The sequence below is a fragment of the Leptonotus elevatus genome, chromosome 2 (assembly GCF_054856555.1).
Source record: "Leptonotus elevatus isolate MCC_2025b chromosome 2, RoL_Lele_1.0, whole genome shotgun sequence".
NCBI classification, from domain to species: Eukaryota; Metazoa; Chordata; class Actinopteri; order Syngnathiformes; family Syngnathidae; genus Leptonotus; species Leptonotus elevatus.
Window position 1 is genome coordinate 36,209,485 of NC_141240.1, and position 15,064 is coordinate 36,224,548.

Sequence of the window (15,064 nt, forward strand, 5' to 3'; positions counted from 1 at the left end):
GGCAACAGAACTGATGTTAGCCCCAAATGTAAATACTTATCAATCCGAGTTCTCCCAAAGCTATTATTATGCTCTTTTCCTAAATCATATCTTTATTAATCCTAGTAAACATTTTCGCTACTCCATTTCCTGAATCGCTTATTCCTCACAAGGGCCTTTCCCTGAACTGGTTTCTAGCTGGGCACACACGGACGAACCATTTTCTCTACTTTGCTTTTAAATGTCTTCAATTCTTACGTTTAAGTATGTGAAATTACTTTCAACTTTAAAAAAATTTTTGTAACTAAGTGAAGCACATTTGAGTTCACTTGTGTATAGAATGCACTATATAAATAAAGCCGCCTTGCTAATAATACAGGGCTGTTCCTTTTGTTGCGCCCTCTCTATCACGCTCATCGTCCCACATGAAAATAACGACACGAGATTCAGGCGTGAACCTGAGCATTTATTGTGTTGTGTGGAGAGTGGGTTGGTGGGCTGGTACCTGTGTTTTCTGAAAGGATGCTGAAATACCCATCAGTTCATTTTTGCATAGGTTTTGCCTGGTTGTGGAAAACTGTCCACTTAAGGGATGGAGAAGAAAAAAAAAATCACAAAAACCATGCAGAGAAAGTGAAAGGCACAATCACCATGGATACCAGATACACCACATTTTATGTGTCTAAATATTTCATTTCATGGGGAGGTGTGTACTTGAGATGTAACATGGGCCAAAGCGCATGTGTTGGTAAGCTGCCATCATTTCAGGGCACAACATAAACATCACAAACTCCCCAGACATTCATTGTTTTTTTTTTCTTTCATTTCAAACATCCTAGCTCTAATTACTATACAGGAAAGTACAAGCATATTCTATGTGTTATTATAATACATATACATCATTTCATTTCTTTAAATATAAACTACTGTCTCCTGCCTCATCCGTCCATTTCCTTTCATCGTAGGTGTTCAACACATAGTATGACCACCCCCTCTCCACATTGTTGGATGTCTTTTACTCTGAACACACACTTTTTCCATTGCTTACAACACAACACGCTGAACACATTTCCTTCTTACAATGTCAACAGAGGTGAGGGAGAAAAAAAACAATCAAAATAAACAGGACAGGCTTGCAGACATCGTCGCATTTTTTACATGCATGCACGTTACAGTCACCCGCAAGATCTGTGATCTCGTCAAGAATTCAGTTGCGCGTCATTCATGTCTCGACCCTGCACAACGCATACATAGCAAACAGAGAAAATAAAGCACATCATAAATTAATCGATATTTGAATAAAACGGTCTTTTATGAGAATAGTTGACAGAACAAAACAATTTTGGTATGTCATTAACTCATTCACTGCCATTGACGGCTATAGACGTCAAAAATTAATTTGAACTATTTCCATTAGTTGAAAAATTTTCCCCCACTTTTGTTAACGTATGAAAACCTAGAATTGTTTTTATTGTATTTTAGAACATATATAAAATGTGTGATTAATCGTGAGTTAACTAGTGAAGTCATGCGATTAATTACGACAACAAAAAAATCGTCTGACACCCCTAATTTTTAATAATCCTTTCTCTTTTTTTTTATCGCGCCAGGAGAGTACATTTTTTACTTGTAATTAATTACATGACTTCATTGTATATCTGTTCTAAATGTACACTAATTTTTTAACAAGAGTATGAAAACCTAGACAAATTTTTTAATTGTACATTTAGAACAGATATAAAATTTGTGAATAATTGCAGTTAACTAGTGAAGTCATGCGATTAATTATGATTTTAAAAAATAATCGCCTGACGCCCCTAATTTTTTAATATTTTCTTTAAAAAAAGAAAAGATTATTAAAAAATAAAAATAAAATAATTAAATTACTTAAAAAATAAAATATTATTAAAAATTAGGGCCGTCAGGCGATTAAAATGTTTTCGTAATTAATCGCATGACTCCATTATTTAACTCACGATTAATAATAAATTTTACATCTGTTCTAAATGTACAATTTACAACAAAAATGAACAAAAGTGGAAAAAAATGTTAAACTAATAGAAATAGTTCTAATGAATTTTTGACGTTTATAGCCGTCAATGGCAGTGAATGAGTTAAAAAGCAAAATGACTTGGATGGATGGTTTAAAAACACTCTTTCTGTTTCCAAAGATTGTGAAAGCATCACCGGATCGCCTACTAATTCTTTTGAGCACAGCAGTACAGATTTTCAATTACAGCCATGTCGACATTCTTCTCAAAAGTCCAAGCGGACCCTCTGGGAGGCAGCGTGTGATTTTCATTGTGCTCCTCACCCGGGGTAAGATGCGACTCAAAACGGGGGCCAGGGTGCCTTTTTCCATTTGGATAAGTGATGCAGAGAGGATTCACCTCAGTCCCTTTAAACTTAACAGTGAGGACCCAAGTTTTGAGAGGCTTTGACATCTAACTAGAAATTGTTCTTAGAATATTTACAGGTGTAATAAAAGACTATTATAATGAACGTTTTGGTAAAAGAAAAACAAGTGAAAGCGTCACAAAAGAAAAATACAAGCACACAGCACGCCACTAAAACTTTTGACTCACAAAAATGAATGAGAGTGTAAACACACATCCACGTCTCCAATAATATACAAACATTAGTTTACACTTCAGCACCATTGTTTAATATTGTTTTAATACATATCATTAAGCTGAATCTCTAATTGGACAATGTTAGAGTTTGGTGTGCATACAGGAACAAACAGCGGGTGTTGATGCTCAAAAAGACCGAATGGAACTTTTAGTGAGGTTTTTTTTTCAATTAAAAAAATGCTTAACTCATTCACTGCCATTGACGGCTATAGACGTCAAAAATTCATTTGAACTATTTCTATTAGTTTAATTTTTTCCCCACTTTTGTTAACAAGAGTATGGAAACCTAGAAAAAAAATTATTGTACATTTAGAGCAGATATAAAATGTGTGATTAATCATGAGGTAACTATTGAAGTTATGCGATTAATTACAATTTTAAATTTTAATCGCCTGACGCGACTTAAAGATTTTTAAAAATTCGGGGCGTCAGGCGATTACATTTTTTAATCGTAATTAATTGCATGACATTTAACTCTAGTTAATGACTAGTTAACTCACAATTAATCACAGATTTTATATCTGTTCTAAATGTACAATAAAAAAATATAGGTTTTCATACTCTTTGTTAACAAAAGTAGATTTTTTTTAAACTAATAGAAATAGTTCAAATGATTTTTTGACGTCTATAGCCGTCAATGGCAATTAATGAGTTAATATGGAGTCTATTAATGAAAGTGGCTAATGAATGAAACCATCACACTTTCTTTTTCCATTTCGGAAAAGAGGAATCACGGCGCACATTGTGGCTGGTGTGTGCCGGGCACGTTTTCTTCAGCCGGCAGATTTGACACACAATTGAATGGTCATCATCCTGCTGTGTGCCTTCTGCAAACGGCAAGTTTCAATGTAGCGACCTTGTCTTCACAAACAGATTGATATTGGTGGAACCATGCAGACTGGAAAACCAACAAAACAAAATCAAGAGCTAGACCATCAATACCGCTCTTTATACACTTACTATGTCGTGTCATATCATGTGACCCAATTATTTTGACTGCATCCTAGAACATTGCAATTTTTTTCCTATTAACTCATTCACTGCCATTGACGGTTATAGACGTCAAATATTCATTTGAACTATTTATATTAGTTTAACATTTTTTTTCCACTTTTGTTAGAGTATGAAATTCTATAATTTTTTTATTGAACATTTATAACAGATAATTTGTGATGAGTTAACTCGTTAAGTCATGCAATTAATTACGATAAAAAAAAAAATTCACCTTTTTTTTTTAATTGTAATTAATTGCATGACTTCAATCGTTAACTCATGATTAATCTTACATTTTATATATGTTCTAAATGTACAACAAAAAACATTTCTGGGTTTTCATACTCCTGTTAACAAAAGTGGACTTTTTTTTAAACTAATAGAAATAGTTCAAATTAATTTTTGACGTCAATAGCCGTCAATGGCAGTGAATGAGTTAAAAAGCTAACTGAATGCTGTTGATGCTGGACAACAGGCTGTTGTCGTGGGTCACTTTGCACTTGTCGTTATCTATTCTTCGTCATTGAAGTCTTTGCGTCTAAGCCACTGCAGCATTTCGTTGAGTCTTTAGTCTGTTTTGTTGTCGTTCTCCCACCATCGCCTACTTGCTCTCATCTTTCTCAAAGTAGAGATGTGAGGAATCACACAATATTTACGTCTTGTGCTGATATTGTTTGCTCCAACACAAATGCAAATAGATTGTATTGTGCTTTTCATCCCACAATCATCGCACACCGTATATCCATCCTCTTTTTTTTCTGGGCAAAATGAAAAGTTTCATGTGGATATATTAACTTTACGTAAAGCTGTAAGGAAAGGATGAGCTGCTTTGTCTGTCAATGAAGTTTAACCATGTTGCAGTCATGCAAAGTTCCAACAATTTTCTGTTCAGTCAGAGAAGATCGTCTGTTAATGTTATATGACTCATGAAGTTCAGCAATGTATTGGAAATTATCTCAAAATTGTATCTGCTTATGGTTCAGTAAAACTTTGGAATAAGTCCAAGACATTTGACCAAAAAAGAGAAAATTAATAAACCAGTTTTTTTGTACTTTTTGTGAATATTTTGTTTTTGTTTTTTGACACTGTAGAAAGTATAGTTAGGTTCTATTCAGCTCCACTCTGAGGGCTTAACAGCAAAATAGGGAGAATCCAATTACTGTAGTCCAAATGTAATATAACTCAATTAGACAGGATGCGGCGAAAAGAAAGTTGACTCTTCTAATGCCCTCAGAGTAAACGCTCAGCGAGTCTAGTGGCAGACGTTACGCTTGCTGGGCTGGTGCAGGAAGGTGTTTCGAGCGTGACTTGCGTGGCGGGGAATCTGCTCCCTGGTGCGGTTTTGGCGTTGGATGCGGTTGCGGCTCAGGTGGCGCCTCTCGATGCGAGCTTTGCTACGCTGGGCTCTGGCCACTTGGGCGACCTTAGGCTGGACGTAAGGTCCAAAACTCACCCTAAATGGCCCAGGGGTGTGGGTGGCCGGAGCAGCGGCTGGCTCGGCCACTCGGCTGCAGGAGGGGAGACAAAAACAATTTGGGACTTGCGGTCAATAGTCGGGTTAAGGTCAGAGGTGGCAAATCCAGGTCCAAAAAGTAAAAACCCTGCCACCCTAGCTAGCTCCCATGGTGCTAGGGAGCTAGCTAGCTAGCTAGCATCAATGGCTAAAGCCAAACTGTGTCAGGGTTTTTACTTTCTGGACCTGGATTTGCCACCTCTGGTTAAGGTCAAAATTCTAGTTTCTGAAACATTCGGGATAACTTGTTTACATGTGTGATCGGACAGAGTTTTTACCCTTGTATACATATCGTATCATATCGTATCGTATCGTATATGTGTGGTGAGTGACATGAATATAATGTATTTTATTTGCCGCTGAAATTATGTCTATTTGCACAATGACGCTGGACCCAAGGCTTAAAACGGGACTGTCCCAGCCAAAACGCGACTTTGCAGTTGGAAAAATCCAGTTATACAAGTTAGGCTCACTCAGCAAGCGGCAACGCAAGACGGCCGCCTCAGTTCGGTAGTAGTTCCTGTACTCAAAAGACCAAGATTCCTTGTGAATAGAGCATGCGCAGATTACAACTCAGTGATCCTTTCAAACAGGGATTGCATTTATATGATCAACTATTTGGGTTAGAAAAGGGGGTAGCCCAGGGGTTTTATTCGGGTTTTGAAAACCCTTCTTTCTAAGTTGTGACGTATGAACATCGTCATTACGCAAATAGACGTCATTTACACTTTTAACATACAACGTTCAATAAAAGACATCATATTTATGTCACCACGTTAAATAAAGTCAGTTTCTTCTTCGCTCCAAAAGTGTAGTTCTGTGCTGTCGCCATGTTGTTTGTTTTGTTTTTACCTCTGCTTGTGCATTTCCGGTAGATTGTGCGCCAGACACACGCACATACAGTACACGCAAATATTTGTGTATACACGGTGTCATTTTCGCCGTAGAACCAGAAAATAACGTGAAAACGCCGCGGGGAAATAAACGTGTACAAGCGGTAAAAGCTGGATGCTGGAACCAAGGCTAAAATAGGACAAAATGTATATAAGTTAGGCTCGCTTAGCGAGTGGCAACGTAAGATGGCCGCCGCAGTTCCGTAGTAGTTCCTGTACTAAGATTCCTTGCGAATATAGCATACACAGAACCCAAACCACTGATCCTTTCAAACAAGGTATTCCAATCGCATTTATATGACCAAACCAAATATTCTGGTTAGAAAAGGGGTAACCCAGGGGTCTTATTCGGGTTCTTGCGCGTTTACATGGCTTCTAAAGTGATTTTTGATGGCGCTCAGGAAAGGTGTTTTATGAGTTTCTCACCTCACGCTACTGGCCATGCTCACAATGCTTTCCTCGCCCACCACGGAGAGGTTGCCGTTGGAGACCATGGACAGGTTGCTCGCCGAGACATACACGGACATGCTGGGGTGCTCGATGAGCAGGTCCTCCATGGGGCTGGCCTCCGCCGTGGCTCCTTCTGCAGTGAAACAGGGGGGAGGGGTGACAAACCAGCTCTCATCCATGCAGCCCCTCTCTGAGCCTGCCCTACTGCCATCCCCGCTGCCCCCACACTCGCTCCCGGCAGGAGAAGTCGACTGAGAAGTCGAGGGGGCTGCGGACAGTCTGGCCCGTCTTGTCAATGGAGTGACACCCGTGGGGTCTGGCGGTAATTGCGCCCGCACGCTACGTGTCCTCCGTCGCTTGTTTGGTGGGCGGGGAATGGAAGTTTGGCGTTCAGTCCGTGTTTGAGCGTCTTCAAGGTTCGATTGGTTACTATCTGGGATCGGATGTGCGATCGTAAGTTGGGCCTGTGTCTCGGCGTCAGGTTGCATCATGCAGCCGGACTCGTCTAAGCGCATGGCACGCATGACATCAGGGTCGGGGACGCCAATAAGGTGGAGGTGGGAGGATTTGATGCAAATGTTGTAGACATTTAAAATGTCATGCAGGTAGAAAGGGATCATTTTGTGGCCATCACATACGCACGCGCACACATACCAGTGTGGGGGGGATGTAAGGGTGTATACAAAAAAAAAATCGAAGGGGAGGGGGGAGAAGAGGGGGCAGGAGACACAAAACATAAAAGAGTCACATCATTAGTTGTGTTGACCCTCTTGGGTTTTGACTGTTTCTCCTATTTTTCGTTTCTTGATTGGCTCCTGAAGACTCACATTTGATTTGATTTGATTTTTTTAACAATCCACTTTGTCATGATTGAAATCATAAACAAGGAGAGGTGAGCTTCATTTTCAAAACCAATGGACTATATGCCACGGAGGGAGCGGGACTTCCGACTTCTGGGTTTTCACGCATCAACTTTGTTTCCGTTTCCGGTTTGCGACGTGTGGGTCGCGTCCCAATACTTGCGCTTCTGCCTTTGTGCCCCTCGGTTGCGCGTTCCTGTCGACGGGTGCGAGGCTGCGAGTGTGTAGTGTCTGTCTGAGTGTCTGAAGCATTCCAGGTAGCCGAGACGCCCTCCCGCCGATGAGCTGGAGCACGCGGTTGGGGGGGGCGCAGGGCTGGGGATGCGAGTGTTGGAACGCGACCAGCGGTGGCCGGAAACGGCGCTGATGTGTAAAACCCGGAAGTCGGAAGTCCGTGGCATCTATACCCCATTGCAACATTCCATTGTCCGGTTTAAAGGGAAAGTCAACCCCCCCAAAAAAGTATTGACAATAATATGCTCTATCCTATGGAAGCGTATTGCATTCATTTGAAAAAAAAAAAAGTCCTGTTTTTTTTTTTTACTAATTTTTGGGGGGAGCTTTGTTTTTTTGAGTATTTTTTTCTGTTTTATTTAATATTTTTTCTGTTTAAAAAACAAAAATGTTCCTGTTTTTCTGAATATTTTTTTTTCAGTTCTGAGTAATTTTTTTCAGTTGTTCTGAGTAATTTTTCCCTGTTTTATAAAATAATTGTTCTGTTTTTCTGAATATTTTTTTGTAAAGGGTTTTCCCTCAGAGATTAGAGAACAAACACAATATACACATTAATTCCTTTATTGAGAGCCAGTAAGTAAACATGACCATTTCATGGTATATGAAGGTATGCGGGAAAGTGTCTGCTTCCGCTATTAGCGAGTCTGCAACAAGTCCCTTTGAGTTCAGAGGTCAAAAAAATTAATTACTCCAAAAAACAGAACACCAGCTCTGTTTTACGGAATATTTTTTTTCCCGTTTTTTTAAAATGATTTTTTCCCCGTTTTTTTAAAAATAATTTTTTCCCCGTTTTTTTTTAAATAATTTTTTCCCATGTTTTTCGGAGTAATTTTTCCTCTTGTTTTTCGGAATATTTTTTTCAGCCTGTTTTTCTGAATATTTTTTTGACAGAAAAAAAATATTCAGTAAAACAGAAAAAAAATTATCAGAAAAACAGACAATTAAAAACAAAAAACTTCAAGTGAATACAATGCGCTTCCGTATTATCTTGCCCCACTAGTCTAAATATGGTATTCTGGTTAATAGTGTTAGTGGAATATGAGTTAAGCAGCAAAATCCAGCAGTTTTTATCCATCTCGGGGGGCCATTTTGCCGACTTGCTGTCGACTGAAGATGACATCACAGTTGCTCAGGTCTCAGGTAACAACCAATCCCAGCTCAGCTTCAGAAAACAGGTGCGCTGTGATTGGTCGATGACTGAGCCCTGAGCAACTGTGATGTCATCTTCAGTCGACAGCAAGTCGGCAAAATGGTCCCCCCTTGAGATAGATAAAAATGGCTGGATTTTGCTTCATAACTCATATCCCACAAATGTAATATTAACCAGAACGTCATGTTTAGGACTAGTGAGGTCACATATAACATATTATTGTCAAGAAATGTTTAAGGTTGACTTCCACTTTAAAACATCTCAGGTAGCCTTCTGGGCCTGTACCGAATCAATTCCTGACTACAGCCCATCATGACCTTCACTTCACCTCATAATGTTTCATGCAAACGGGGACAGCGCTTGCACTCACTGTGTAAAAGTCATTCTTAATAGTTTTTGGAACTTAACAGTCGCCCCGTGTTATTTAACTCTCCAAATCTATGATCCAATCAAACTGCAAATGAGACTCACCAGGCAAGTTGACAAGCATCCATCCTTCCTCGTCAGCCTCGGTCACGCAGGGATTTGGTCCCTTCAGCTCAGCTGCCACTTCTTCGACCTCCCCAAACAGCAAATTGCTCAGACGTTGAAACATGACGGCTTGGCCTTAAGTTTTTTTTTAAACTTTGATGAGTAAAACAAAACAAAAAAGCTGTAGCTGCCTTTGAATGGTATATATATATATATATATTTTTTTTTTGTTAAGACGTATAACTGTGTATTGTTATTATTTAACTTTGCTTTGACTCCGAGCCCTTTGCTGTATCTTGGTTTGGACAAGGGGAGGGTGAGCTTCAGTAGTGCAAATGTAAGGTTTCACTTGGTTTGGAGCAAAGGCCTGAAAGAGAGCAAAGAGACAATAGTGTGTTTACAAAAGTGAGTTCTTCAACTTGCAATACATATTTTAGTCAGAAATTAGCTAATGCTACGTTGAAGTATTGCTACAACGTCAATTTTTTTTTATTGTATGTAGCACGAGGTTGGGTTAGTGACGATTATGGTGCTCTGTCCTTTTTGTATGCTTGAAAGTTTGCATGTTAGCCATCGTTGCTAATGAGCTAATCAGGCAAGAGCACCGCTATACATATTACATTTCAAAGTACAGCACTTAAGCATAACGCCTGAATTTGCCTCCCAGAATTGTTATAAATTGTGATTTGGTCCACAAATGAGCGGCGTAGCTTTCGTCTGCTTGAATGCAACCACGATAAATGTCATTATGTGGACCTCGTTTGTGTCTTTGTCGCTTAAGAGTATGTGTGGCCACTGAATTCGGTGTACTAACTGAAAATAAATTATATTATGAACTTTCACCAAGTCAAGGAGAAATGTAGACACCTTTTTCCTTTCTTTCCTTTTTTTTTTTTAAGGATGACCTGCACTCTCAGTGGTAACCAGACGACAGCATGTATTAGTGAGCCCACAATAGTGATTGCATAGTTACCTCATTCACTGCCATTGACGCCTATAGACGTCAAAAATTCATTTTGACTATTTAAATTTTTTTTTAATTCCACTTTTGTTAAAGGTTAAAGTATGAAAACCTAGAATTATAATTTTTTTCCCCATTCAGAACAGATATAAAATGTGTTCATGCAATTAATTACAATTTAAAAAAATTTATCACCTGACGCCCCTAATTTTTAACAATCTTTTTTTTTAATTGTGAGTTAACTTGTGAAGTAATGCGAATAATTAAAATTTTAAAAAATTATCACCTGACGCCCAATTTTTAATATATTTTATTCTTAAAAAAAAAAAGATTTAAAAAATTATTAAAATTAGGGGTGTCAGGCGATTAAAATTTGTCATCGTAATTAATCGCATGACTTCACTTCAGTTTTATATCTGTTCTAAATATCCCCCCCAAAATTCTAGGTTTTCATATTCTTGTTAACAAAAGTGGAAAAAAATGTTAAACTAATAAAAATAGTTAATAGTTAGTCACATTAAACCTGATCATGACTGGCATAGCAAGTTTAATTAGCACAACTAAAGAGACTTTATGTTTGTTGTCGTTTGCAGTGTGAGGTGTACAATTTACATCCAAATGAAAGCTGTTTCATAATGGTTAGCCTCTCTCACACATATTACCAGTCAAAAGTTTGGACACGTTTTTTTCCCCAACCTTTTGATTGGTAGTGTTGCTAAATTCTGGAACTCATATGCTTCAGTAGTTCGACTACACTAGTAATAAAACATTTTGTCAAATGATTAACTCCATGGGTAAATACTAGGGGTGTGCCAAAAAATCGATTCTCATTTAGTACAATTCAGAATCGATTTTAATTGTCCCAAAATCGATTTTATTTAAATTATTTTATACTGTCTTGCCTTTGTCTGTGTGTGCCTTTATTTGGAGCGCTATTCATGTTATACCCAGTTTGGCCACGTGGTTCCACGCGGTCTAATACACTGTTAAGTTATAGCCACATTAGAGAGTAGAAGGAAGAAGTCACAATCAAGTTATTCCAAAAATAAAAAATAAAATTCAGCGTGGAGCCGTTCTTTTGAGTGATAAAAGTGCTGCGAGTAGCGCGCTAATTAGCAATAGCGAGTCAGACTGGAGTAGATCATTACAATTCCTTGCACATCTATAGATTGAAGCAAAAATCATTGTCAATCAAATAATTTTGAATCAAAAATCATTCTTTAATCGAAAATCGATTCTGAATCGAATCGCAGGCGCAAAAATCTGAATCGAATCGTGAGACATTCAAAGATTCCCACCCTTAGTAAATGCAGAGCTATATTATCTGACGTTTTGATTCCGCTCTTGTAATGGAGCTCTTTACGCTGGCAGGTTTCAAACGTGGTAATAAATTAATGCTAATGTCAGGAATAGAAAAGGAACAGAAAGTACACATTTACAGAACATTAAAAGTAAAGGGATAAGGCCTGGCCTAATGTGTAACAGTGGTGTAATAATGTTCAACTGAAGTTGAAATAATCTGCTGACAAGATTGTAGGTGCATGAAGTATGACGCTCTGTCCTTATTTGGAGAATGCAATGGTCAAAATAAACTTCAGGATTAGATAAAAGGAAGGTTTATCAAGTCCAGCGCGAGACGAGCGCTAAAGCAGGGAATTGATTTCTACAATAATTTAGAGGAATCGACGTACGCTGTTGTCATATTTTACGAATGACCACACGTGACCGCAAAACTCATAAATCGGTCCGCCTGTGCCTCGGTCAAATCCACCAAAATGGCATTACACCACAACTTAGACCTGATTTGATCTGATCTAATCTCTCGCCTACTTTCCCTCCCCAAATTCTCAGGTGCGCCTGCGGGCGTAGAATAGAAAATGCCCTCGCTGCGCCGAAACACCCAGAAAGGTGGGGCGCGGTCTACCAAAATCCCAGATGCGGTAAACTAGACTTGTTGGTGCACGAAAAAGAAGATGTGCGAGTTTTTAAGTGCACGTGGCCTGTATTTGAATATACAGCCCTGAGGTGTTGTGTCGGTAGCCATCACTCGTCTTATTATACTGTACAAAGAAAAATTAACCTAGAAGCTTAAAGTATGCAGTTTTCCGGGCTTTTTAAAATATACGTTATTGATCCCAATAACGCTATCCGTTTAGCTGATTTGCTATCGTTTAAATTTGGGATGCTCAATAACACTTTCTTTTAGACCGACGCCAGTATGAGTACACACCTCTTGTGTCACCGATACTAATACTACCAAGTACCACTAGTAATTATTACTATCTTAAAGAATGACCTATATATTTCAAATTTTCGAGAAATGTTATGTTAATTTTATACATAGTTATTTTTATATTTATATTATTTTAATTTCTAGTTCCGGATCATAAAATGGCCGCAAGAGGGTGCGTGTGACTACTAATATGTTGAAATATGATAGCCCTAAGACATTCATGTGGGTGTTTTGAATACAAAATATGTAATTCAGTTATGTTTTATTTGACAGTAAATATCTCTCCTGGGAGTGACAGCACTCGTATTGCAAGTTTGTGCTCGCAAGTAAAAAAAAAACAAAAAAAAAAACAGCTGAGGGATGGCTAGTATATATATATTTTTTTTAATTGTCACCGTCAGTGAAGGTACTGAATTATTGTATTTTTTTGTCTTAAAATAAAATGTTGATTTTACTATTAGTCATTATTATTTTACATAATTGTAACTATTTTAACTTCATCTATAAATTATCTGGTCCATTTGTCTATTTAAATTACTAACTCATTCACTGCCATTGACGGCTATAGACGTCAAAAATTCATTTGAACTATTTCTATTAGTTTCACATTTTTTTCCACTTTTGTTAACAAGAGTATGAAAACCTAGAATTGTTTTATTGTACATTTAGAACAGATATAACATTTGTGATTAATCGTGAGTTAACTAGTGAAGTCATGCGATTAATTACGATTAAAAAAAATAATCACCTGATTCAGGTCAGTCAGGCGATTAAATTTGTTGATGGTAATTAACTGCATGACTTCAATAGTTTACTCACAATTAATCACTAATTTTATATCTGTTCTAAATGTCCAATATTTTTTTCTAGGTTTTCATACTCTTGTTAACAAAAGTGGAAAAAAAACGTTAAACTAATAGAAATAGTTCAAATGAATTTTTGACGTCTATAACCGTCAATGGCAACGAATGAGTTAAAATTCTGAACATGCATACACTGCAGTTTGGCACTCGCATATTTGCCTATTTGCGTTTTTTCCCAGTTTTTTCGGGGGGGGGGGGGGGGGTAATATGGATGGAAAATCTGTTTGTTTTTTTGTGTGTGAAAAATGCAAGCAACCAATATTTCCAATTTGCACATATATCTAATTTAAAATGCCCTTTTTGTCATACATCTAGTGAGTAAGTACGTGGTCCTATGTGGCCCCCCAACCCCCCGGTAGTGCTGATGAAAAATGATGGCCTCCTCCATCAATATTGCCCATCCCAGTCACTTTGTACTACTCTATTTTACGACTAATATAATAATAAATAAATAAAAAACAATTGCACAGTGACTTTCCCAACAGTAACAAGTCCAAAGTGCGTTTTTGCCTGTAGAGGGCGGGGCTTCCACAGTGGGCTTGTTCGGAGAATGAAAACAAGCCGCGGTGACGTCACAGCATCGTCACCCAGCCGCAGAAAAGAGTCTGAAGGCGTAAACCCAGCGAAATTCGAGGACGTTAACAGTGACGCCGCTCGAAATAAATCCTCCTGTATTCGTGCATTCAGCATCGCGTTAATATTCTAGCAGTCGTCCATCATCGAATATATGGTGGTTGCCTAAAAAAGCAGCAGTAAAACTGGAAGGCAGAATGCGGAGCCAGCCAGCCAGCGGCAGACTTTTGTGTGGGTTCTGCTATCCAGGTTACAGATGAATTATCCGTGTAAGCCCTCCATCTGAAGGGTCAAAGCAATGACAATCGTGGCTGATCGGCGACGCGGGCACTCACAGGTCACAACACAAGACGTCGACCGACACCGACGATTACGTAGTCAGAGAAAAATAAATAGCGACGATGATGATGATTGGGAACCTTAACCTCAAATGTCCTCTTGGAAAACATCAACATCCGCCATCGAGCATTTGGTGCAGTTTGCATAAGAGCGGCTGCACGGTGCAGATTGGTGTCATCTTCCGAGTAAAGGGCGTCGCAAAACACTTAATAAAACGCTTTGTATCACACACGACATGAAAACATTTAGGCTGTGCAAGTCGTAGGTGACGATGGAATTTTCCCATAATGACGGTTGACATTTCATCCTCATAGATGTCACTTGATTAAGCAGAGGGTATGACGGGACAAAACACAGATACACGATATGAAAAGCTGCTTACCTGCCTTTGCGATGTTATTCAAGTTGTAAACGAGATCACACACAGTAGGAACGACAATTCTTAAAGCATAGCTTTAGATAGCCTTTAAGAGAGGTAGTTAAAACACCATGGTATAAAAATAAAAAGGCTTTCTTCTCAGAAGAAGGGCTTCGTGTAAAATATTACACCGATGTTTCAGATCATAACATCTGCAGCTTTTCGAGCCTCTGCTATTTTTCTCCTCCTGTTTATTGCTGCCTCCAGCTGATCCTCAGATCAGTATGTAGAACGTACAAAACAGCTGATTGTGAGATCACAATACACGGGGACACGCCTTCGCTCCGCCCACATGGAACCAGCGGGCCAATCAGAATCGGACACAAGCCACAAGCTGCAGCTGTGAGGAAACGGGAAGGGTGGGGGCTGGGCCGCGGAGACTTCAAGCTGGAGCCAGAGAAAAGGGGGACTTGAGCTCACTGGCTGATCCCAGATCAGCAGCTTCTGTCGCCGCGGCCACTTTAGGATACAAAACTGGGGGATGGTAAACTGACTCGGAAT

At 38.8% G+C, this 15,064-nt stretch overlaps 1 protein-coding gene across 4 annotated transcripts; it reads right to left on the minus strand.

Annotated features, from left to right (window-relative positions):
- Positions 1–432: 432 nt before the first annotated feature.
- tp53inp2b (tumor protein p53 inducible nuclear protein 2b) lies at positions 433–14,810 on the minus strand. Of its 4 annotated transcripts, none has more exons than XM_086069561.1 (4): positions 14,532–14,810; positions 9,177–9,543; positions 6,438–6,966; positions 433–5,113 (listed from the first exon to the last, which is right to left on the minus strand). In XM_086069561.1, exons 2-4 carry the CDS (start codon positions 9,298–9,300, stop codon positions 4,858–4,860), a joined length of 909 nt encoding a protein of 302 aa, XP_085925687.1. In that variant the 5' UTR covers positions 9,301–9,543; positions 14,532–14,810; the 3' UTR covers positions 433–4,857. The 4 variants fall into 4 exon arrangements, with proteins under 4 accessions (XP_085925687.1, XP_085925686.1, XP_085925689.1 ...); XM_086069560.1 differs by having other exon boundaries at positions 14,528–14,810; XM_086069563.1 differs by having other exon boundaries at positions 6,438–6,594; positions 14,528–14,808.
- Positions 14,811–15,064: the final 254 nt, after the last annotated feature.

Coding starts and splice junctions, on each gene's coding strand:
- tp53inp2b (XM_086069561.1), bottom strand. CDS start 9,300: ATGTTTCAACGTCTGAGCAATTTGCTGTTTGGGGAGGTCGAAGAAGTG. Junction 6,967..9,176: donor GATGCTTGTCAACTTGCCTG/GTGAGTCTCATT, acceptor CCATGCGCTTAG/ACGAGTCCGGCTGCATGATG. Junction 5,114..6,437: donor AGCATGGCCAGTAGCGTGAG/GTGAGAAACTCA, acceptor CCCCTCCTGCAG/CCGAGTGGCCGAGCCAGCCG.